Raw genomic sequence first — 25,295 nt, 5'->3', positions numbered from 1 at the left:
GCGAGGGCGCCCGGGCCCAGCCCGCCGAGGACACGCCCCGAACACGCCCACCGCCCCGCCCACGGCCGCGAGGGCGCCCGGGCCCCGCCCACAGCCGCGAGGGCGCGCAGGCCAGCCCGCCGAGGACACGCCCCGGACACGCCCACCGCCCCGCCCACGGCCGCGAGGGCGCCCGGGCCCCGCCCGCCGAGGACACGCCCCGCCCCGCCCACCGCCCCGCCCACGGCCGCGAGGGCGCCCGGGCCCCGCCCGCCGAGGACACGCCCCGCCCCGCCCACCGCCCCGCCCACGGCCGCGAGGGCGCCCGGGCCAGCCCGCCGAGGACACGCCCCGCCCCGCCCGCTACCGCGAGGGCGCCCGGGCCCCGCCCAGTGCCCGCCCACAACCCCGAGGGCGCACCAGGCCCCGCCCACAGCACCGCCCACAACCTCTTGGCCCCAACAGCCCGCCCAGGGCACCTCAGGCTCCGCCCACAGCCCGTTCACAAACGCCCTCCAGACCCCTAGCCCCGAGGCCCCGCTCCAGCCCGCCGAGGGCAGGCCAGGCTCCGCCCCCCGTCCCGCCCACAACCGCCCTCCAGGCCCACAGCCCCGCCCACAACAGTGCGGCCCCAATAGAGCCCCGCCGAGGGCACGCCCCAGCCCCGCCCCCGGCCACACGACCACGTCCCAGGACCGCCAAGGGCACGCCCTGTCCCGCCCAGCTCTTTGGCCACGCCCCAGGACCCGCCCCTCACTGACATGCTCCGCCCCCACCGAACTCCGCCCCGGCCACGCTCTAGTCTGTGACCGCCTCCGGCCCCGCCCCTCAACGCGACCCCGCCCACCAGGTCCCGCCCCCAGCCCGCAGAGCCTGACCGCGTAGCCCCGCCCATGCTCAGCCCTGACTCCGCCCCACCGAGGCCCCACCCTGGCCAAGCCGCCAGGTCTGCGGAGCCTGCGGGCTCCTGGGCCGGGCTCCGTCCCCATCCAGGCTCCGCCCTCCGCCCGACTCCGCCTCCACCCGGATTCCACTCTCCACACGTTCTTTTCCCTCAGGCCGGCCTAGCCAAACAACAGCTCTCAGCCCCCCCCATCCTCAGCCAGGATTCGGTCCCCACCAGGCCCTGCCTCTATCCCATTCCCGCCCCGTCCAGGCCCCGCCCACAACCCCAATAGGCCCCGCCCTCAGCAAGCCAGGCCCCGCCCCATCCCTCAGCTCCGCTCAACTCAGGACTTCCCCTTCTACCCTCGCACCGGACTCCGCCCCCACCGCCCGACTCCGCCCCTTCCTCAGCAATGAAGTCCACTGCTGTTATCCAGCCACCAGGGCCACTCTTAGCTCGCGGTCACGCCCCCAGCCGCACTGCCCTCAGCCCTCTCCCCATCGCCACGCCTCCAGCTCCAATAGATCCCAAAAAAACCACTGCCCTGCCGTGTCCAGTCCGCAACCCTACCCCTAGCCCTGGTCCTGACTCCACCCTCCCATCCCCAGGACATTCATTAGGACCTTGTGCAGAGGGAGCCACGGGGAGGACGGCGGGCGCAGAAGGGGAAGCCTCGGTTGCACAAGGCGTGGTGGCGCACGCTTGTCATCCCCGCGCTTGGGAGGCCGAGACAGGAGGATCGCGCAGGTTCGAAGCCAGCCTCAGCTACTTAGTGAGGCTCTCAGCAACTTGGTGAGACCCTGTTTCCAAATAAAGTATAAAATAGGTCTGGGAGTATAGCCCGGAGGTAGAAAAGCCCTTGGGGATCCACCCCAGTACCAACAACAACAACAACAAAACTGAACTGGGGGTGTAGTTCGTAGGTAGAATGCCCCTGGGTTCAATTCCCACCACCGCACACACGTGCTCCTATCAGTTGAAAGGCTGAGACAGGAGGATTATGGGTTCGAAGCCAGCCTCAGCAACTTAATGAGGCCAGTGTTGAAATAAAAAAAATAGGGCAGGGAGTGTAGCTCCGAGGTAGAATGCCCCTGGGTTCAACCCCAAATACTGCAAATAAATAAGTAAATAATAAAAGTGAGGTCCTCCACAACTTAGTGAGACCTTGTTTCAAAAAAAGGGAGAAAAAGAGAAAAAGGCCAGGGATGTGTCTTGGAGGTAGACTGCCCCTGAGTTCAATCCCAGGATCACACAGGCATACACAGATCAGTGGTTCAGTGACCCCGGGTTCAATCCCCAGTACCCCCACACCCACAAATTATGACACAGAACACCACACCTAGACACGAGACATGCCCTAGACATGTTCTACATCTTCGCTATACCACCAGCTGTTTTTTTTACTTTTTTCTGGTACCGGGGATTGAACCCAGGGCTGTTCTGAGCCACACCCCCGGCCCCCAGCCCCATTTTACTATTTGGAAATAATGTCTCACTAAGTTGTAGAGTTTTAGGAGGTTGCTGAGGCTGGCTGCAAATATGCAATCCTCCTGTCTCGGCCTCTCCAAGTACTGGGATGACAGGCGTGCCCCTCCACTTCTGGCCATAGGGTCTCTGTAAGTTAAGGCTGGTCTCAGACCTGGGTGCTTCCTTACTCAGCCTCCCAAATACTGCGGTTAAGGGTGTGCACCACCATGCCCGGTCCCTGGGCTTCTCCACCCTCTCACTGGACCCCTGGTCCCAACACAGCCCCCTGCACTCTCAGGGATTCCAGCCATCCTGAACCATGCTGCGCCAAGCAGAGTCCCCTTACAGCCCTGAAAAGCCCACACTAATGTTTTGTACTGTTGGGAATGGAACCCAGGGGGATTCTACCTCCAGGCTACGCCCTCAGCTCAGTTTTTTATTTTGAAACGGAGCCTAAGTAGCTGAGGCTGCCCAGAAACCCGGATCCTCCTGCCTCAGTTAACTTGGATTGCAGTGTGTCAGCACGACCAGCTGAATGATGTTCTGAAGTGCACTCCCACCCCCTGGGTGCCTCACGCCAAAGCGCCCTGCCTGCCATTGCAGCCAGGAGCCACCAGGGCACAAGGCTCTGCTCCCCTCCCAGCTGGAGCCTGGGTGTCTTCGGGTCCCCACACAAGGGCTGGCTTTCCAGACCATCTGCACAGGGTGTCCTTCGGGGTCCCCAACCCTGCCAGCGGGTGTCATTGCCCCAGGGAGCACAGTGACGCACAGGAGTCTCCCTTTTGTACAAAAACCTTTTAATAAAAATAGTTCCCTGCGTAACATGTTATATAACAGGTTTCCAGCTCAAACCTCCTGCACCAGGCAGGAGAGTGTGACGCGGGCCGAGGGCCACGGAGACAGGATGGTTCTGGCCACTGGCCCATGGCATGTAGGTTCGAGGCAACACATCATGTCATTTCTCAAGAGAAAACTATTTTTTTTTAAGTTTTGCTTTGAACCAGGGGTATTCTACATCTGACGTACACCCTCAGCCCTATTTTATTTTTTACAGGGTCCCATTAAATTGCGGAGAGTGGCCTTGAACTCGGGTATTCTACATCTGGAGTACATCCCACCCCTTTCTTTTGTGTGTGTGTGGGGGTTTGGGCATGGAACCCAGGGCCATTCGACCTCCAAGCTACACCCCCTGCCCTATTTTTTTTCTTCTTTATTTTGAAACAGGATCTGTAAGTTGCGCAGGGCCTAAGTAGCTGAGGCTGGCTGCGAACCACGATCCTCCAGTCTCAGCCTCCTGAATACTGGGATTACAAGCATGTGCCACCATGCCTGGTTTATATTTATTATGCAAGGGTCTAAGTTGCAGAGGCAAGCCTTGAACCTGACATCCTCTTGTCCGGCTAAAATGACTTTTTTGTTGTTTTTAATGGGGATTGAATCCAGAAGCATTCTACCTTCAAGCTATATCCTCCCCTGCCCAATTTTATTTATTTTTATTCTTTTCAAACAGGGTCTCACTGAGTTGCAAGGGCCTCACTAAGTAGCTGAGGCTGTCTGCGAACCGTGATCCTCCTGTCTCAGCCTCTCAAATGCTGGGATTACAAGCATGCGCCACCACGCCCGGCTAAAATGACATTTTTTAATGCTGGCCACTAATAGATCTGTCTTGGCCCAAAGTTTGTCCCAGGTGGGACAAACACAGGCAGGGACTGTGTACAAGCCGGAAAAAACACAAATGGCCTCCATGGTGCAAGATGTTGGTACAAAGGTACTGGCAGCGGCGCTGGGAACCCAGGCGCGGCCGGGGAAGCGCGGGCAGAGCCTTCTCTCCTCGACTCTGCCCCGGGGAGGAGAGTGCGCAGGCGCAGCAGGGTGGCCCGCCGAGGCCCCGCGGCCTCCCTCAGTACCCCAGCAGCCGCTTGGCCTCCTCGCTCTGGGCCTGCAGGGTCTCGCTGGCATACTTCCGGAGCAGCTCCATCTTCTTCCTTCGCACAAGCGCCTCCTCGATCTGCGGGCATCCAGAGGAGAGTGCTCAGCCCAGCTCAGGCCCCGCTGGGCACGTCCAGCCTAACTCAGACTCCCAGAGCGGCCTCCCGGAGCCCCGGGGCGACCAGAGAACAGCGGCTTCGTCCCAGGCAGAGCGGCCACGGCCGTGCTGCCATCGCCCCGCTGTCCACCTGCCAGACAATCACTGCACCACGAGCCTGGGGCAGGGCTGTCGCCTGGAGAGGACGAACGCGGAGGGCCCACCGGGACGCCTGCCTGGCATCTGCCCGGCCAGCCCCGCGAGCGCCCTGGCCTTCCCTAGCAGACCTTCCTAAGCCACAGGTGCGCCATGTGCGGCGGAGCCCCTCCCAACCCCGGCAGCGGAAAGCCCCCTCCAGCAGCATGGCCAGGCCAGCAGCTGGAAGCACCGCAGGTACACACCCTGTGGAGCTCCGCCCCCCCACGAGGCCTGCCCCTGCAGAGCCACTTCAGACCTGTCCAGCAGCACTCCGCGCCCCAGCACAAGCCCACTTCAGACAGCCCCTCCACCAGGCCCGCCCCGCACCAGGCACCACTCACACGTGCGCCCACCCGGCCCCACCGGTGCAGTCCCCTCAGACTCCAGCCCGCAGCCCACAGGCCAGGCCCGCGCCCGGGCGCCTTCAGCCTACCTCCTGCTGCGAGGGCACCGGCACGTGCGCGATGAACTTCTGCTGCCCGTCCTCCCCCGCCTTCTCCTGGCTGCCTTCCTCATCCGACTGCAGAGAGAGCCCGCCAGCCCGTCAGCAAGGGCGCCAGCCACGGGGCAGCTCTGCAGTCTAGCGCTTAAGAGCCAGCACTTAGGCCGAGGCAGGAGGCTCAGGCCTGAGGCTGGCCGCAGCACCTTAGCCAGTGTCACCATAAACGGACTGGGGTGTATCCTGGAGGCTCAGTCCCCAGCACCCTCCCCCACGAGAATGGAGGAAGTCACCGAGGGCACGAAGCACGCCGGGAAGGCACTCCCGTGGCTCTTTCTGGGACCCTCCTGGGATCCCGAGCTCAGCGCACCTATGTCCTGCAGACAGGAGAGCAGGGCTTTGGCCCGAGGACCCTGGACTCCAATCCAGCTCCCTCTTTCCTGTGCAGAAGGGACAAGGTGTGACCAGGCCAGTACCTCCTCCTCGGTCACAGCATAGATGTTGATCTCCTCCTCCTCCTGCTCCTCCTCCTCCTCTTCCTTTTCTCCTCTGGCCAGCCGGGCCTCTCTCTCTGCTTTCCATTTTTCAACCAGCTCCGCTCTGACTAAAGACAAGAAAGAACAGGTGTTATTTATACTAGTATCAAAAATATTTTCACAAGCCGGGCTTGGTGGTGCACGCTTGTCATCCCCGCGCTGGGGAGGCGGAGACAGGAGGATCACGCAGGTTCGAAGCCAGCCGCGCTCGCTGGCTTAGGAGACCCTGTTTCCAAATAAAAATGTAAAAATAGGCCTGGGATTTTCCCCTTTTATGGTACTGGGGGTTGAACCCTCCAAGCCACATCCCATTCCCTGTTATCTACACTCTTGTGTGTGTGGGGGGGTGCTGGGGATGGATCCCACAGGCACTCCACCTCTGAGCTAAACTCCACCTCTGAGCTAAACCCTCAGTCCGATTTTACTTCTTATTTGGAAACAGGGTTTCACTAAGTTGAGACAGCCTCGCTAAATTGTCGAGGATGAGCCGGGCGTGGTGGCGCACGCTTGTCATCTCCACACTTGGGAGGCGGAGACAGGAGGATGGCGCAGGTTCCAAGCCAGCCTCAGCTACTGAGTGAGGCTCTCAGAAACTTAGTGAGACCCTGTTTCCAAATAAAAATATAAAATAGGTCTGGGAGTATAGCCCAAAGGTAGAAGGCCTCTGGGTTCCACCCCCAGTACCACCAAAAAATAAAAAATAAAAAAATAAATTGTCGAGGCTGGTTTCGATCTTGTGATCCTCCGGTCTCAGCCTCTCAAGTACTGGGATTACGAGCGTGCGCCACCACGCCTGGCCCTCCACCCCTTGCTGAAGCTGGTCTTCATCCTGCAATTCTCCTCAGTCTCTTAAGTTCTGGTATACAGGCCGGTGCCACATCTGGCTCGATTTTATTTCTTTATTTTGAACAGAGTCCCATGAAGTTGCAGAGGCTGGCCTCAGACTTGCAATCCCACCTCAGCCTCCCATAGATTGCAGGCTCGCGCTACACACACGGTGAAAACCCCATTCCCAAAGCAGAGAACAGAATCCAAACGCCATCGGTGGCGAAATGCCCAGAGACCTACGCTTCTTTTCATATTCTTGCTCCAGAGGCACGATGACGCCATCGTCTTCATCCAGGTAACCATAGTATTCAAAGTCGATGGCCTTCATGAGCTCGGCACGGGTCTTTCTGGGAGGGGGAAGAGCTGTAACAAACAGCAGTGCCTTAGCCGAGTCCCCGAGTGACGGTCACACGTGGGGCCAACCTGCTCCCTCTGCAGCCCTACACAGACACGGCACCTGTGTTCTTGAAAACGACCAGAAACGAACAGGCACGTCCCCATGTGAGTGCGTGTGCACCCGGGGCATACCTCCTAACAAACAGGCACGTCTCCATGCTGCCTATGGGACCACAGAGGGGTATGCACATACCCAGGGACATTCTCCCTAACAAACAAGCACATCTCCATGCTACCTATGGGTGGGGAGAGGGAGAGAGAGCGAAAGACAGAGACAGACAGACAGACAGACAGAGAGAGAGAAAGAAGGGGCATTCTACCTACCTCCAAGCTACATACCAGCCGACAGGGTCTCCCTGGGTTGTTAAGAGGAGAAGTTGGTGAGGCTGTCCTTGAATCTGCAATCCTCCTGGCTCAGCCTCCCAAGTACAAGGATTGTAGGTGTACACCACCAGGCCTGGCTCTAAGCAGCCCCTTTTAAAATTGGTACTCAGGCCGGGCGTGGTGGCGCACGCTTGTCATCCCCGCGCTTGGGAGGCGGAGACAGGAGGATCGCGCAGGTTCGAAGCCAGCCGCGCTGGCGTAAGAGACCCTGTTTCAAAAATATAAAATAGGTCTGGGAGTGTAGCCCAGAGGAAGAAGGGCTTCCAGGAACCCCAGTACCACCAAAAAAAAAAAATAATAATAATAATAAAAAAAATAAAATAAAATAAAATTGGTACTCAGGCCTAATCAGCATGTAAAAAAAAGAATATACCCTAGTTGGCACTAGGGACGTGGTGTCAGTAGTAGAATACCTGCCCAGCAGGCCCACGGCCCTGGGTCTGATCCACAACACCACAGAAATGAAGAGAGGAAGCCAGATGTGGTGGTGTACACCTGTCACCCAATACTAGGAGTTAGAGAAAGGATTGCAGGATCCAAGCCAGACTTCTCAGCAATATAGTAAGACAATTAACAATGGAGTAAGACCCTGTTTCAAAACAAAAAATAAATACGGCTGGAGGCATATCCTGGCGGTAGGATGCCCCTACGTTCGCTCACTCTCCAGTGCCAACACAAAGACACAGCGGAGGAAGACCGCACGGCACCCAGCGCTCTACTCGTGACTCCAACCGGCAGGCGGCGCCGCGAGCTCACACACACAGCTACTCACGTTCTTTTTCAAACAGCTCTCTAACGCCAGGCAGGTCTTTGGCCGCCCCAAAGTATTTGTAACCTCGGTTGCCTGGGACCTCCTTCCCCTCGTGATCCAGCATCTTAGGACCGACTTTCTTATAGAGACAAGAAAAGAGAAAATGCCGGTGACGCACAGCCCTATCTCCGTGTCTTCAATATATACCTATGTGTGTGTGTGTATATATAATTTTTTTGTGTGTGTGTGGTACTGAGGGTGGAACCCAGGGGCTTTTCTACCTTCGGGCTATACTCCCAGACAGGAGGAGTATTTTATTCTTTATTTTATTTTTTTGCAGTACTGGGGATGGAACCCAGGGGCATTCTACCTCTGAGCTATACCCCCTGCCCTATTTTTTATTCTTTATTTTGAAACAGGGTCTCACTGAGTTGCAGAGCCTCACTAAGTAGCTGAGGCTATCTGCGAACCACAATCCTCTGGTCTCAGACTCCCGAATGCTGGGATTACAAGTGTGTGCCACCACACCCGGCCCTTATTCTTTATTTTGAAACAGGGTCTAAACTGCAGAGGGCCTAGACAGCTGAGGCTGGCCACAAGCCTGTGATCATCCTGTCTCCACCTCCCAAGTACAGAGGATTACAAGTGTGTGCCACCAAGCCCAAATAGCAAATATTTTATATATATTATATATATATATATATATATATATATATATATATATATATTTTTTTTTTTTTTTTTTTTTTTTTTTTTTTTTGCGGGTCTGGGGATGGAACCCAGGGGCATTTGATCTCCGAGCTACACCCCCAGCCCTATTTTTTTTATTCTTTATTTTGAAACAGGGTCTCACTGAGTTGCAGAGGGCCTCACTAAGTAGCAGAGGCTGTCCGCGAACTGCGATCCTCCTGTCTCAGCCTCCCAAATGCTGGGATTCCAAGCGTGTGCCACCACGCCCGGCTGCAAATATATTTTAAGATAATAACATTATGGTCAAGCCAAACACAGTGAAGTGCGCCTGTAATACCAGTACTTGGGAAGCTGATACAGGATTGCAGATTCAAACATTGCCTCAGCTACTAAGCAAGACTCTGTTTTTCTTCCTTTTTTTTTTTGGTACTGGGGATAGAACCCAGGCGCACTCTACCTCCCAGGGACACCCCCAGCCCTATTTTTTATTCTTTATTTTGAAATAGGGTCTCACTGAGTTGCAGAGGGCCTAAGTAGCTGAGGCTGTCCGAGAACTGCTGTCCTCCTATCTCAGCCTCCTAAATGCTAAGATTACAAGTGTGTGCCACCAAAGGCTGAGGGATAGCCAGGCATGGTGGTGCATGCATGTAATCCCAGCATTTGGGGGACTGAGACAGGAGGATCATGGTTTGCAACTCAGTGAGACCCTGTTTCAAAATGAAGAATAAAAAACAGGGCTGGGGTGTCACTCGGAGGAACAATGCCCCTGGATTCATCCCCAGGACTAGAAAAGAAAAAAAAGGAAAATGAAAAAGGCTGCTGGTATCTAGGCATAGTGTCACACACCTGTAATCCTGGGACTTGGGAGGTTCAGATGGGAGGATTGCAAGTTCGAGGACAGCCTCAACAGCCTCAGTAACTGGTGAGACTGTTCTGAAATGAACAACAGCAAAAACAGAACTGGCAGTGTAGACCAGAAATAGAATGTCCCCAGGGGTAAAGCCTAGAACCAAAAGAGAAATAAAAAGAGGCTGGTGGCGCAGATAATGACGAGGACACCCAAGGCCGAATGCAATCCCCGCTACTATTAGAGAAAAAAAACCCAGTGGCTGTCCCCCGTTCTCAAGAAGCGGAGAGGAAGGCTATGCCCACTGTAAGCATGCCCCCTGACACAGCTGGGAGGACAGGCCTCGACGCTCAGTGCACGGGAGGCTGAGACGGGAGGTTCAGAGGCTGCAGGCCAGACCCAGCAACGCAGCAAGGCTCGCAGCAGTGTGCGGGACACTGGGGGAATAAAAAATATAAGAGGGCCAGGGGTGTAGTTCAGACATAAAAAGCCCTGGGTTCAATCCCTAGTACCACAATTAAGGAAATAAAATGAAAAGGTGCCTTCCTTCGTAGGCCTGGGCTACAAAGTCTTTTTCTCAGGCTTCCTGTCCACGTGCAGCAGACACTCTGAGCTTCCTTCACGACCTGGGGCCTCGCTGCGGCAGGCCCGTGTGGAGCGGCACGCCACCCGGCCTGCCCACGGGCTCCCGGCTGAGCCCCACGCTCCCTGGGCAGCAGCACACTTACCCCATAATCAGGACCTCCCAGCTCCTTTATCCGGACTTCCCAGTGTCCTTTCTCCCTCAGCAGCTTGTTAATTTCATCATTCAGATCACGAATTCGGAATTCACCTAAGCCAGCTAGATAATAAATAAAAACGTTAGCGTGGTTCTCTCAAAATGACGGGCACTTGAGAAGGAACCTCGGCGTGCCCAACACAGACGCTCGATGTCACGCCTGGAAAATGAATGAACGGCGACACCTATTTTTTTTTTTTTTTGACAATACTGGGGATGGAACCCAGGGGCATTCTACCCCCAAGCTACACCCTCAGCCCTATTTCTAATTATTTACTTAGTTTTGTGGTACTGGGAATGGAACTCAGGAGCATTCTACTTCTGAGCAACACCCCCAGCCCTATTTTTTTATTCTGTATTTTGAAACAGGGTCTCACTGAGTTGCAATGCCATGCCTGGCATTGAATGGCAGCACCTTTGCGGGCACAATACATACAATACGGAGCCCAGCCGGACGTGGGGGCACATGCTTGTCATCCTAGTACTCGGGAGGCTGTGACAGGAGGATCACGGGCTCACTGCCAGCCTCAGCTACTTAGTGAGACCATGTTTCAAATTAAAGAATAAAAATAGAGCTGGGTGTGTAGCGCAAAGGTAGAATGCCCCTGGGCTCAATCTACAGAACAGCAATAAATAAATACTGAGGCTGAGCATGGTACAAACGCCTGTGATCCCAGGGCTTGGGAGGGTGAGACAGGAGGATCGCAAGTTGGAGGTCATTTTCAGCACCTTAGAGGAAATCCTGTGTCAAAATAGAAAAAAGAAGCCGGGCGTGGGGGCGCACGCTTGTAATCCCAGCATTCGGGAGGCTGAGACTGGAGGATGGCGGTTCGCGGACAGCCTCAGCTACTTAGTGAGGCCCTTTGCAATTCAGTGAGACCCTGTTTCAAAATAAAAAATAGGCCGGGCGTGGTGGCGCACGCTTGTCATCCCCGATCTTGTGAGGCGGAGACAGGAGGATCGCGCAGGTTCGAAGCCAGCCGCGCCGGCATAGAGACCCTGTCTCAAAAATATAAAATAGGTCTGGGAGTGTAGCCCGGAGGTAGAAGGGCTTCCAGGAACCCCAGTACCACCAACAAAACAAAAATAAATAAATAAATAAATAAATAAATAAATAAATAAATAAATAACTAATAGGGGTAGGGAGCCAGGCGTGGTAGCGCACAATTGTAATCCCCATACTTGGGAGGCAGAGACAGGAGGATCGCGCTGGTTCGAAGCCAGCCTTGCTGGCTTAAGAAACCCTGTTTCCAAATTAAAAAATATAAAATAGGCCGGGCGTGGTGGCGCACACTTGTAATCCCCGCGCTTGGGAGGCGGAGACAGGAGGATCGCGCAGGTTCGAAGCCAGCCGCACGCGCTGGCTTAGGAGACCCTGTTTCCAAATATAAAATGTAAAAAGAGGTCTGGGAGTGTAGCCCGGAGGAAGAAGGGCTTCCAGGAACCCCAGTACCACAAAAAATATATATATATATATAAAATAGGTATGGGAGTGTAGCCTGGAGGTAGAAGGGTTACAGGAACCCCAGTACGACCAAAAAAAAAAAAAAAGGGGGTAGGGATGTAGCTCAGAGGTAAGTTGCCCCTGGGTTCCATCCCCAGTACTGTAAAATAAAAGAGCCGGACATGGTGGTGCACGCTTGTAATCCCAGCATTCAGGAGGCTAAGACCGGAGGATTGCGGTTCCTGGACAGCCTCAGCTACTTAGGCCCTCTGCAACTCAGTGAGACCCTGTTTCAAAATAAAGAATAAAAAATAAGGCAGGGATTATAGCTCAGAGGTCAAATGCCACTGGGTTCCACCCCCAGACCAAAAGAAAAATAATAATAATAATAACAAGAGGTCTGGGTTTGAGGTAGAACACTCCTGGGTTCAATCCCCAGTACCAAAAAACAAAATTAAAATAAAAAAAATAGAAACCGGGCATGGTGGTGCATGCTCGAAATCCCAGTACTTGGGAGGCTGACACAGGATTGCAGTTTTGTGACCAGCCTTGGCCAGCCTAAGTGCCCCGAAAGTTAGTGAGACCCTGTTTCAAATATAGCATAAAAATAGGGCCGAAGGAGCCGGGCATGGCGGCGCACGCTTGCAATCCCAATACTTGGGAGGCTGAGATCAGAGGATCACGGTTCATGAACAGCCTCAGCTACTTAGTGAGGCCCTCCACAACTTAGTGAGAGCCTGTTTCAAAATAAAGAATAAAAAATAGGGCAGGGGTATAGCACAGAGGTCGAATGCCCCTGGGTTCCATCCTCAGACCCAAAAAGAAAAAATAGGACTGAGGGTAGAGCCAGAGGTAGATGCACACGGATGTGAACACCGAGGGCTTGGGTTTTTGGCAATCCATCTGTAAGACTGGCTCCTAAGCCGGGCTGGTGGCGCACGCTTGTCACCCCCGCGCTTGGGAGGCTGAGACAGGAGGATCGCACAGGTTCGAAGCCAGCCTCAGCTACTTAGTGAGGCTCTCGGCAACTTAGTGAGACCCTGTTTCCAAATAAAGTATAAAATAGGTCTGGGAGTATAGCCCGGAGGTAGAAAGGCTCTGGGTTCCACCCCCAGTACCACACACACAAAAAAACTGGCTCCTACCGTATTAATATATGCAATGTATTTCATATAAAGCTAAACACATTGAATCTAAAAGGGAAAATACTTTCATTTTATTTTCAAAACTACAGAAAATAAAAAACTAGGGCAAGAGTTATAGCTCAGAGGTAAAACACCTCTGGGTTCAACCACCAGAACCAAAAACAAACCAAAACCGAATTTATTAGCATTGGGGAAAATGTGCTTGGGTGCTGTATATATCAACATTGTCCAACTGATTATAAGTGTTCAGATTTCCTGTTTCTTTGCTGACTTCCTAGCCACCTTTTTTTTTATTGTATTTTGCCAGGTACTGGAGATTGAACCCAGAGACATTCTACCTCTGAGTTATGCCTCCAGTACTTTTTATTTTATTTATTTATTTATTTATTTTTGCAGGTCTGGAGATGAAACCCAGGGGCATTCGTCCTCCAAGCTACACCCCCTGCCCTATTTTTTATTCTTTATTTTGAAATAGGGTCTCACTGAGTTGCAGAGGGCCTCAACTAAGTAGCTGAGGCTGTCTGCGAACCACAATCCTCCGGTCTCAGCCTCCCGAATGCTGGGATTACAAGCAGGTGCCACCACGCCCGGCTGCACTCTTTTTTTTTTTTTAAATGGGGTCTTGTCTAGTTGCTGAGGCTGACCTCAACCCTGTATCCTGTCTCTGCCTTCCAAGGCTGCTATTTACTTCTCCAATTGATTATTCCAAGAAGAATGTTCAAGCCGGGCGTGGTAGCGCACGCTTGTAATCCCAGCATTCGGGAGGCTGAGACCCAAGGATCGCGGTTCGCGGACAGCCTCAGCTACTTAGTGAGGCCCTCTGCAACTCAGTGAAACCCGGTTTCAAAACAAAGAATAAAAAATAGGGCAGGGGGCGGAGCTCAGAGGTAGAATGCCCCTGGGTTCCATCCCCAGACCCGCAAAAAAAAAAAAAAAAAAGTTCAAGTCCCCAAGTCTAATTTTGGATTTGAAAAATAACCCAACACTCCAGAGATTCCCAAACTTGCTTACCACTCCATTTCTCAAAGAATTATTGCTCAGCATACCCCCAGTACATCCACTGTCCGCTTACTTTCATTCAAAGCTCCCCAACTGCACCCGAGGCCATTACAGCCCCCGAGAGCGTTCTAGCATCCCTCCAGGACCAGCCTCGCCAATCTGGGGAGTCTATGCATTAAGGCGGCTTGGTGCATTACCGTTCTGAATCTGAGCCACTTTTTTTGAGATCTCTCCAATGATCTGTGGAGAAAAATAACAATAAAGGGCAGTCAATTTTCATGATTTTTAAATATGTCTAAAAGCACAGGAAAATGTTAATTCATTATATATGTGTGTACACAAAGTACTGGGATTGAACCCAGGAACTCTGAGATACACACCCAGACCTCTTTACATTTTTTTAAAACATGGTCTCCCTAGGTGCTGAGGCTGTCTTGAACATGCAATCTTCCTGTCTCAGACTCCCAAGCACTGGGATTTCAGACAGGCACAACAATGCCCAGCTAGAAAAACATAATTCAAAACTAATGATTAAAAATAGTGCCAGAGCCGGGCGTGGTGGCGCACACTTGTAATCCCAGCATTTGGGAGGCTGAGACAGGATGATCGTGGTTCAAGGACAGCCTCAGCTACTTCATGAGGCCCTCCACAACTTAGGTGAGACCTGTCTCAAAATAAGGGGGATGAAAAATAGGGCTGGGATGTAACTCAGAGACCGAATGACTCTGGGTTCATTACCCAGAACTCCCGGGCATGGTGGCATAAACTTGTAATCCAGTACTTGGGAGGCTGAGACAGGAGGATCATGGTTCGCAGCCAGCCTCAGCTACTTAGTGAGGCCCTCTGCAACTCAGCGAGACCCTGTTTAAAAATAAAGAATCGCCGGGCGTGGTGGCGCACGCTTGTCATCCCCGCGCTGGGGAGGCAGAGACAGGAGGATCGCGCAGGTTCGAAGCCAGCCGTGAGCCCTGGCTTAGGAGGCCCTGTTTCCAAATAAAAATGTAAAAATAGGTCTGGGAGTGTAGCCCGGAGGTAGAAGGGCTTCCAGGAACCCCAGTACCACCAAAAAATAAAATAAAATAAAATAAAATAAAATAAAATAAAATAAAATAAAGAATCAACAGCATTCGGGAGGCTGAGACTAGAGGATCGCGGTTCAAGGACAGCCTCAGCTACTTAGTGAGACCTTGTATCAAAATAAAGAATAAAAAATAGGGCAGGGGGTATAGTTTGGAGATCAAATGCCTCTGGGGTCCATCCCCAGACCCGCAAAAAAAAAAAAAAAAAAAAAAAGAATAAAAAATAGGGCAGGGGGTGTGTAGCTTGGAGTTAGAGTGCCTGTGGGTTCCGTCCCCCCAGTACCACAAAAAAATAAAATAAAACAAAAGTAGTAGCAGCTAGGGACTGCCGTTACTTCCACTGGGATCGGATTCACCAGGCACATACCTGTCGTCGCCACTTCTCAGCTTTAGGTAGCTCCGTACATTCCGAAGCAAGGAAGGGGCGTCTTTCCTAAGGAAAAGCAAAAGCATGCCGTTGTCACCAGATGAGTCACAAGCACGTGCGACATTCACGACTTAATTCAGGCCTGAAGTTTAAACTGACAGATGGTGTAAAGACGGAGAAGTTTCAAAGCCAGGCCTGGTGGTGCTTGGGAGGCTGAGACAGGAGGATTCCAGGTTAAAGGACAGCCTCAGAAAGCAGTGAGACTCTCATCAACCTAGTGAGATGATTTCAAAATAAAAGTAAAACAGGGCAGGGGGTGTAGCTCAGAGGTAGAACATCCCTGGGTTCACACCCGCAAAAAAGATTCAGGTCAAGCCGGGCGTGGTGGCGCCCGCTTGTCATCCCCGCGCTTGGGAGGCTGAGACAGGAGGATCGCGCAGGTTCGAAACCAGCCTCAGCTGCTTAGTGAGGCTCTCGGCAACTTAGTGAGACCCTGTTTCCAAATAATATAAAAAAGTAGGTCTGGGAGTGTAGCCCCGAGTTAGGAAGGCTCTGGGTTCCACCTCCAGTACCACCAAAAAGAAAAAAAGATTCAGGTCCAGAGAATACTCTAAACCCCAGTATACAACCTATCCTTAGAAAACTATTACAGAACAAAAATATTCAATATAAACCCAGTACAGTAAAAGCCTGGAAATCACTTAATTATCCACTAATAAAAGAGAAGCTTAGAGCCAACATGGCGGCCCACACTTGGAATCCCAGCACCTGGGAGGCCCCCCGAATGCGGGGATCACAAGCATGCGCCACCGCGCCCGGCTGAACTTGTTCTTACGAACTGTAAGATTTATACCAACCTTCACTTTTCCTTCTTCCAGCTGAGCTTGGCGAAATCTTGCTAAAGCCGTCCTGCCAGAAATATAAAAGACTCCATTAGATCCCGTTCACCGATCACTTTTCTTTTTTGGCATGGGGGACCGAACTCCCATTCTACCTTCAAACTGCCCTGCTAGTCCCGTTTTTATTATTATTATTTTATTTTGAAACAGGGTCTTGCTAAATTGCCAAGGCTGTACTTGAACTTGTGACCCCCCTTTCTCAGCCTCTGAAGCAGGGGTTTTACCTGGGTGCACCACCATGCCTGGCTTCTGCCCATCAACATCTTACCTCTCAAGTTCCTGGTCTGTGTTTATCTGGTCATACCACTTTTAATATTACTCATGTAAACAGCAACCACAGAGAAGAGAAGGAGTTCCACGTTTTCAGGAGTATGGCTTATAAGACTATTTGTCTTGCTGACACCAAGTGTTTTTATTTTCTTTCCATCCTCAAGCTATCTATATACCCCGCCTTTTTTATTTTTATGGCACTGGGGACTGAACCTGGGGGCATTCTACCGCAGAACTACGCTCCTATCCTATTTATTTATTTTTGTTATTCGCAGATCTGGGGACAGAACCCACGGGCATTCTACCTCTGAGCTACACCCCTGCCCTATTCTTTTTTTTTTTTTTTTTTTTTTGGTGGTACTGGGGTTCCTGGAAGCCCTTCTACCTCCGGGCTACACTCCCAGACCTACTTTTACATTTTCAGTTTTGGAAACAGGGTCTCCTAAGCCAGCGCGCGCGGCTGGCTTCGAACCTGCGCGATCCTCCTGTCTCCGCCTCCCAAGCGCGGGGATGACAAGCGTGAGCCACCACGCCCGGCTATTTTTTATTCTTTATTTTGAATCAGAGTCTAAGTTGCAGAGGGCCTCACTAAGTAGCTGAGGCTGTCCTTGAACCGTGATCGTCCGGTCTCAGCCTCCCGAATGCCGGGATTACAAGCGCACACCACCATATCCAGCTTCCTATTTATTTTTTTTTAATTATTATTATTATTTTTTTTTTGGTGGTACTGGGGTTCCTGGAAGCCCTTCTACCTTGGGGCTACACTCCCAGACCTATTTTTACATTTTCATTTTGGAAACAGGGTCTCCTAAGCCAGCGCGCGGCTGGCTTCCAACCTGCGCGATCCTCCTGTCTCCGCCTCCCAAGCGCGGGGATGACAAGCGTGCCCACCGCGCCCGGCCCTATTTATTTTTTTAATTTGAAAAAGGTTTCACAAGAGCCGGGTGTGGTGGCGCGCGTTTGTAATCCCCGCGCTCGGGAGACTGAGACAGGAGGATCGCACAGGTTCGAAGCCAGCCTCAGCTACTTAGTGAGGCTCTCGGCAACTTAGCGAGACCCTGCTTCCAAATAAAATATAAAATAGGTCTGGGAGTGTACCCTGGTGATAGAAAAGCCCCTGGGTTCCACCCCCAGTACCAAAATAAATAAATAAATAAATAAATAAATAAATAAATAAATAAATAAATAGGTTTCACGAGGTTGATGAGTATATTTTCGAGGCTGTCCTCAAACCTGTGATCTTCCCATCTCAGCCTCCCGAGGACTGGGATTACAGCCATCACGTCTGGCTCCACAGCCCTTTTTTATATACTGTTTTGAAACAGGGTTTCACTAAGTTGCTGAGAGCCTCATTCTGTTACTGTGACTGTCCCTGAACCTGCTGCCCTCCTGTCTCAGCCTCCCAAGTACTGGGATTATAGGGAAATGCCACCATGCCCAGCTCCAAGTATCTTTTTTGGTGGTAGTAGGGAGTCAATCCAGGGGGATCGTTCCTGTGAGCTACATCCCCAACCCTTTATACTTTTTATTTTGAAATAGGGGCTCAATAGGTTTCTGAGAGTGTCATTAAGTTGCTGAGTCTGGTCTAGAACCCGTGACCCTCTTGCCTCGGCCTCCCAAATGTCAGGACGAGAGAAGTACACCGCCATGCCCAGTTGATTATTTTGTAACAGGCTCTCACAGGCAGGGGTGGTGGCACACACCTATCATCTCAGTACTTAGGAGGCTGAACCCTGAGGACCCCAAGTTGAGGAATGTCTCAGGAAGGAGTTAAGACTCTTATCAATCTAGGGAGACCCCGTTTCAAAATAAAATTGCAGCCAGGCGTGGGAGCCCATGCTTTGTCATCCCAGCACTTGGGAGGCTGAGAAAGGAGGATCGCGGGTGCATGGGCAGCCTCGGCGACTTAGTGAGGCCCTCAGCAACTCACACACACACACAGAAAAATAAATCTTTGTACAGCTATACACACACAAAATAAATAAATAAATAAAAATCTAAAAAGCCGGGCACGGGGCGCATGCTTGTCATCCAACACCGGCGATGCTGAGACAGGAGGATTGCAGGTTCGTGGCCAGCCTCCACTATTTAGTGAGGCCCTCTGCAACTTAGTGAGACCCTGATTCAAAATAAAGAATAAAAAATTGGGCTGGGGTGTAGCTTAGAGGTAGAACCCCCTTGGGTTCAATCCCCAGTACTGTAAAAAAAATAATAAAAATAATAAAATAAAATAGGGCTGGAGGCCAGGTGTGGTGGTGTACCCTTGTAATCCCAGTACCTGGGAGGCTGAGACAGGAGGATTACAGGTTCAAGGACAGCTACAGCAAGTAGTGAGATCATCTTAAATCTAGTGAGACCCTGTTTTGTTTGTTTGTTTTTTGGTGGTACTGGGGGTGGAACCCAGAGGCTTTCTACCTCTGGGCTATACTCCCAGACCTATTTTATATTTTATTTGGAAACAGGGTCTCACTAAGTTGCTGAGAGCCTCACTCAGTAGCTGAGGTTGGCTTCAAACCTGCGCGATCCTCCTGTCTCAGCCTCCCAAGCGCGGGGATTACAAGCGTGCACCACCACGCCTGGCTAGACCCTGTCTTAAAATAAACATAAGTGCTGGCACACATTTGTAATCCCAGCATTCAGGAGGCTGAGACAGAAGGATCCAGGTTCTTGACCATCCTCAGCTGCGTAGTGAGGTTCTTTGAAATTCAGTGAGATCCTGTTTCAAAGAATAAAAAATAGGGCTGGGGGTTTAGCTCAGAGGTAAAATGCCCCTGAGTTCCGTCCCAGTACCACACACACACAAAATAAATAAATAAATACACACATATAGGGCTGGGGGTATAGTTCAGAGGTCGAATGCTCCTGGGTTCAATCCCCAGTACCACAATAAGAAAAAAAAAAAAAAAGAAAAGAAAATAGGGTCTAAGTCGCTGAGGGCCTGAGTTGTTGAGGATACTGGGATTACAGGACCATGACACCAGGCTCATCTCTAGTATCTATTTGATTTACACTGCTCATGAAGATTGTGGAAAACTCTACTTGACAAACCATTCTGAACCAAACACCAGGTGTTAAAGGACTAAAATCATGGGTAGCCTAGTGTCTCTGACACTACTTCTAAATGAGCGAATGTCCATCCGGTGTAAGTTCTGAAAACTGCCAGGAAACACAAATGGGTGGCTGGGCATGGTGGTACACATCTGGGAGAATGACACAGAAGGACTGCAGGTTTAAGGCCAGCCCTAACAACTTAGCTGTGCCCTCAGACACTTCACTAGATTCTGTTTCAAAATAAAAAATAAAGCCGGGCATGGTGGCATACGCTTGTAATCCCAGTACTTGAGAGGCTGAGACAGGAGGATCACAGGTTCGCAGACAGCCTCAGCGACTTAAGGAGGCCCTCGCAACTTACAGACACCCTGTTTCAGAATAAAAAATAAAAATACAACCGGGGATGTAGACAGGAGGTAGAATCCCCCTAGGTTCAACTCCCAGTACCAAACAAACAAACAAAAGGCTCGTAAACCAAATAAAAAATATTATGTTATGATTATAAAGTTATACAAAGAGCCAGGCATGGTTCTACATCCTTGTAATCCCCGCGCTTGGGAGGCTGAGATGGGAGGATCGCGGTTCTCGGACAGCCTCGGCTACTACTTAGTGACGCCATTTGCAACTCAGTGAGACCCTGTTTCAAAATACAGAATAAAAAATAGGGCCAGGCGAGCCGGGCGTGGTGGCGCACGCTTGTCATCCCCGCGCTTGGGAGGCTGAGACAGGAGGATCGCGCGGGTTCGAAGCCAGCCTCGGCTACTTAGTGAGGCTCTCGGCAACTCAGTGAGACCCTGTTTCCAAATAAAATATACAATAGGTCTGGGAGTATAGCCCAGAGGTAGAAAGCCTCTGGGTTCCACCCCCAGTACCACCAAAAAAAAAAAAAAAAAAAAAATAGGGCCAAGCGTGATGGCGCACGCTTGTCATCCCCGCGCTTGAGAGGCAGAGGCAGGAGGATCGCGCTGCTTCGAAGCCAGCCGCGCTGGCCTAAGAGACCTTGTTTCCAAATAAAATTTAAAATAGGCCTGGGAGTGTAGCCCGGAGGTAGAAAGGGTACCATCCTCAGTACCACCAAAAAAAAAAAAAAAAATAAATAAATAAATAAATAAATAAAAAATAGGGCTGTGGGTATAGCTGGAAGGTAGAATGTCCCTGGGTTCCACCCCAAGTACCCCCCCCCCAAAAAAAAAGAACTGATAGCCAGGCGTGGTAGTGTATACTTGTAACTTGTAATCCAAGCATTTGGTAGGCTGAGACAGGATGATCACAGCCTCAGCTATCACTTAGTGAGGCCCTAGGCAACTCAGTTATGTGCTGGTATTGAAAATCTGCTTTGGCCGGGTTTGGTGGCGCACGCTTGTCACCCCAGCATTCGGGAGGCTGAGACCAGAGGATCGCGGTTCGTGAACAGCCTCGGCTACTTAGTGAGGCCCTCTGCGACTCAGCGAGACCAGGTTTCAAAATAAAGAATAAAAATTACGGCAGGGGGTGTAGCTCAGAGGTCGAATGCCCCTGGGTTCCATCCCCAGACCCGCAAAAAAAAAAAAAAGAAAAAAAGAAAAAAAAGAAAATCTGCTTTGGTATTAATTTCCCAAATGTAAAAAGTAGTTGGGGCCTGGGTGCTGGGCAGGCACTCAAGCAGGGAGGGGCAGCAACTGTTACAGTAAAGAGTTCCCCTCTCCCTGTGCCCTTCATTCTAATGATTAACCTCTGGTAAAAGCCTGAGAGACAAATCTATTTAAGGGCTCAGGTCACAGGAAGGGGAGAGTTCATTTTCTGGGTCACCAGCTTTCCTGCCAGTCCGCTGCTTTTTCCTTCTCTTCGCCCGGCTCTTACTGTCTTATTTAATTTTATTTTGGTGGTACTGGGGGTGGGCTTTTCTACCTCTGGGCTATATTCCCAGGCCTATTTTATACTCTTTTTTTTCCTATGGTACTGGAGTTCCTGGAAGCCCTTCTACCTCTGGGCTACACTCCCAGACCTATTTTATATTTTTGAAACAGGGTCTCTACGCCAGCGCGGCTGGCTTCGAACCTGCGCAATTGTCCTGTCTCCGCCTCCCAAGTGCGGGGATGACAAGCGTGCGCCACCACGCCCAGCCCTATTTTATACTTTTATTTGCAAACAGGGTCTCACTAAGTTGCCGAGAGCCTCACTAAGTAGCTGAGGCTGGCTTCGAACCTGTGCGATCCTCCTGTCTCAGCCTCCCAAGCGCTGGAACTACGAGCGTGAGCCACCACGCCCGGCTTTGTCTTTTTATTTTTGAAATAGGGTCTCACTGAGTTAAGAAGAACCTTGCTAAGTAGCTGATGCTGTCTGCGAACCGCGATCCTCCAGTCTCAGCCTCCCTAATGCTGGGATTACAAGCGTGCGCCACAAGGCCCAGCTTTACTTTTTTCTATTCAATAAACTTTAATTAAATAAGAAAAAGAGCCCTAAGCACCATTTAAACCATAACAAGTGAGACCCTGTTTCAAAATAAAGAATAAAAAATAGGGCTGGGAGCTGGGCGTGGTGGCACACGCTGTAATCCCCGCGCTTGGGAGGCTGAGACAGGAGGATCGCACGGGTTCGAAGCCAGCCTCAGCTACTGGGTGAGGCTCTCGGCAACTTAGTGAGACCCTGTTTCCAAATAAAATAGAAAATAGGTCTAAGAGTGTAGCCTTGAGGTAGAAGAGCTCCTGGGATTCACCCCCAGTACAACAACAACAAAAACAGGGCTGAGGGTATAGCTTGGAGGTAGAATGCCCCTGGGTTCTATCCCCAGTACCAAAAAAGAATAAAAAATATAGGGCTGGGGATGTAGCTCAGAATGCCCCTGGGTTCAGGCATTAGTTTTACAAACACCAACACATACACACACACACACACACACACACACACACACACGCGCGCGCGCGCGCGCAAAAGTTGATACTTACATGGCCTTTTCTGCATTTCGTGCCTGGAAGAATAAAAGAAAGAAAAATACCAATGTTAAAAGTACTTTTTATCCCTCCTACCTATTATTTCTTTCTTCCTTCAATACCACGGATTGAACCCAGGTGTGTTCTAGCACTGAACTATACTCCGCAATGTGTTTTACTTTTTATTTTTAGAGACAAGTCTCCCTACATTGCCCAGGCTGGACTCAGACTTACCAGACTCCTGCCTCCCTCTCCTAAATATCTGTGCCACCATATCCGGTGCACTGAAATATGTTTATACAAACATACACGCACATACTTTTTTTTTTTTTTTTCTGTACCTGGGACTGAACCCAGGGCATTCTACTTTTAAGCTACACACCAGATGTATTTTTAAATGTTGTTGTTGTTGTTGTTGTTGTTGTGCTGGGGATCTACCTCCGAGCTCCACCCCCAGCCCTATTTTTTATTCTTTATTTTGAAACCGGGTCTCACTGAGTCGCAGAGGGCCTCGCTAAGCAGCTGAGGCTGGCCGCGAACCGCGATCCTCCGGTCTCAGCCTCCCGAGTGCTGGGATGACGAGCGCGCGCCACGATGCCTAGCGGGCATTTTTTAATTTTGAGAAGGGTTTCACTAAGTTGCCGAGGCTGGCCTTGAACCTGCTCTCCGGGCTCGGCCTCTCAAGCACAGGGATTTCAGGCAGTGCCTGGCTTCATTTGTATTAATTATAGTGAAAAATCTGACAAGCTCATAAGCAGAGTGGTTAAGCGGCTATGGGTAAAACAGCAACAGCCATAAAAAGTCCACACCCTGTCACTCTCGCGGCTCTTCCCCCTACTTAAATTTCCTGGAGCCGGGCGTGGCGCGCGCTCGTCATCCCAGCACTCGGGAGGCCGAGACCGGAGGATCGGGGTTCGAGGCCAGCCTCGGCTGCTTAGCGAGGCCCTCTGCGACTCGGTGAGACCCGGTTTCAAAATAAAGAATAAAAAATAGGGCAGGGGGTGTAGTTCAAAAGTAGAATGCCCCTGGGTTCCATCCCGAGACCACACACGATACATAAAAATAAACAAATAAATCAAGGTGGGCCGGGATGTAGCCCGAAGGTAGAACCCCCCGAGTTCCATCCCCAGTACTGCGCCCGAGCGGCCGAGTCCTCACCACCCACCCACCCACTCACCATGGCGGCAGCGAGGGCGCCGCCCCGGGGCCGCGCGGGACGGGACCAGGGAGCCTCGCAGCCTCGGGCGGCCGACCCTCACCGGAACGGCGGGCCCTAATGGCCGACCGAACCCTGGCTTTGGGTCGGAAGGATAAGTGGAGAGGACCGGAAGTAAGCCGAGGATGACGGACCGGAAGTTGAGGGCAGCCACCAATAGGAGAAAGGAAAAGAAAAAAGCGCCAGCGCACTTCCGTGAGCGGCCTTCCCACGTGGGCCGGCGCAGTGCGCATGCGTGCGGGCCGGGGTTCCGGGCCGCCCGGGTTCTCGCGCGTGTTCTCGCGGTGTTTGCACTGCGGAAGTGGCCCACCCCTCGGAGCGTTCCAGTTGGCTGTCCCGGCTCGTTTGCGTTTTTGAGAGCCAATATCCGTTTTGAAGTTACTCTTTTCCATCCGACTAGATGAACGGTATTCTTCCAGCAGCCCGGGGCCCTGGACGGGCGTTACCTGACTGTGCATTTTCTGCTGGCACTTGGGGGTTTGAACCCAGGGCTGTTCTACCTCTGAGATAGAGTATTTCAAAACAGGTGCTGAGCCGGGCGCGGTGGCGCACGCTTGTCATCCCAGCATTTGGGAGGCTGAGACCGGAGGATCGTGGTTCGCGGACAGCCTCAGCTACTTAGGCCCTCTGCAACTCAGCGAGACTCTGTCTCAAAATAAGGAATAAAAAATAGGACTAGGGGTGTAGCTCAGAGGTAGAATGCCCCGGGGCTCCATCCCCAGTACCACAAAACAAAAAAAAAAAAAAAAAAAAAAGAGGAAAAGGCTATTCCTTTGAGAAGGGCGGTTATGAAGCCATTTGTCGTTTCCTAGAGGGACTCCTGTGTGTGTGATTAGCACATTTTCGGACCTGAAAATTCTTAAGAGGTGGACCCGCAAGATGGGGCTAGAGTGCTAAGGAATGGGAGTGGTGACCTTTCTCCAAGTGTGGAATTCAGGGGAGCACACACATCAGATTTGACCACTCAGCCCAGCGCCTTCCTATCGTCCACCAAGCCGGGCGAGCGCCCAAGCCGCAGCCGGGACTCAGCATGGCACAAGACCTGCAGCAGCCAGCAGGATTGTAGCTGTAACTGAGGATGAGACCCAGGGGGTTCTACCTTCGCTATATATACCCCAGAACTGTATCATTATTTTGGTACTGAAGATTGAACCCAAGAGGCATCCTAACTGAGCTACACCAGGCTTTTTTATTTTGAAACAGGGTCCCAAGTTGCTGAGGCTGAACTCAAACCTGTGGTCCTCCTTCTCAGTCTCCCAGGTGCTGGGATGGCAAGCATGGACCACATGCCTGCCGACTTCACATCAGGGTCTTAGCCGGGCCTCAGCCATCCTGCTAGACTCCCACCTTCCCACCTCTTTGGCAGTTTAGGGGCATTTCTGACAGGTGGCCGGGTGGAGCTTTGGGCTGCCTCCTTTCCAACTGTTGGTATCTTTTGATTTCTGTTGCAACCCTTCATTGGATAATTCTTAGAGGACTGGATCTTGCAGTGACATTCCTGCACTTATTAAGCACAATGAAGGTTGTATCTTCAGAGATTTATGTTTTTTGGTTTTTTTTTTTGCGGGTCTGGGGATGGAAGCCAGGGGCATTTGACCTCCAAGCTACACCGCCTGCCCTATTTTTAAAAATTCTTTATTTTGAAACCGGGTCTCACTGAGTTGCAAAGGGCCTAAGTAGCTGAGGCTGGCTGCGAACTGTGATCCTCTGG

At 51.6% G+C, this 25,295-nt stretch overlaps 1 protein-coding gene across 1 annotated transcript; it reads right to left on the bottom strand.

Annotated features, from left to right (window-relative positions):
- Nucleotides 1-4,232: 4,232 nt before the first annotated feature.
- Nucleotides 4,233-24,042, bottom strand: LOC308278469 (pre-mRNA-splicing factor ISY1 homolog; the record flags this gene model as incomplete). Its single annotated transcript, XM_080718242.1, has 11 exons — nt 4,233-4,340; nt 4,990-5,076; nt 5,472-5,599; nt 6,600-6,722; nt 7,912-8,029; nt 10,156-10,268; nt 13,991-14,033; nt 15,240-15,305; nt 16,097-16,148; nt 22,384-22,406; nt 23,776-24,042. 11 exons carry the CDS (start codon nt 24,040-24,042, stop codon nt 4,233-4,235), a joined length of 1,128 nt encoding a protein of 375 aa, XP_080574368.1.
- Nucleotides 24,043-25,295: the final 1,253 nt, after the last annotated feature.

This window comes from Muscardinus avellanarius, assembly GCF_963383645.1.
Source record: "Muscardinus avellanarius genome assembly, chromosome: 22".
In the NCBI taxonomy this organism is placed as follows: domain Eukaryota; kingdom Metazoa; phylum Chordata; class Mammalia; order Rodentia; family Gliridae; genus Muscardinus; species Muscardinus avellanarius.
This window is presented reverse-complemented; position numbering and strand designations above follow the sequence as displayed.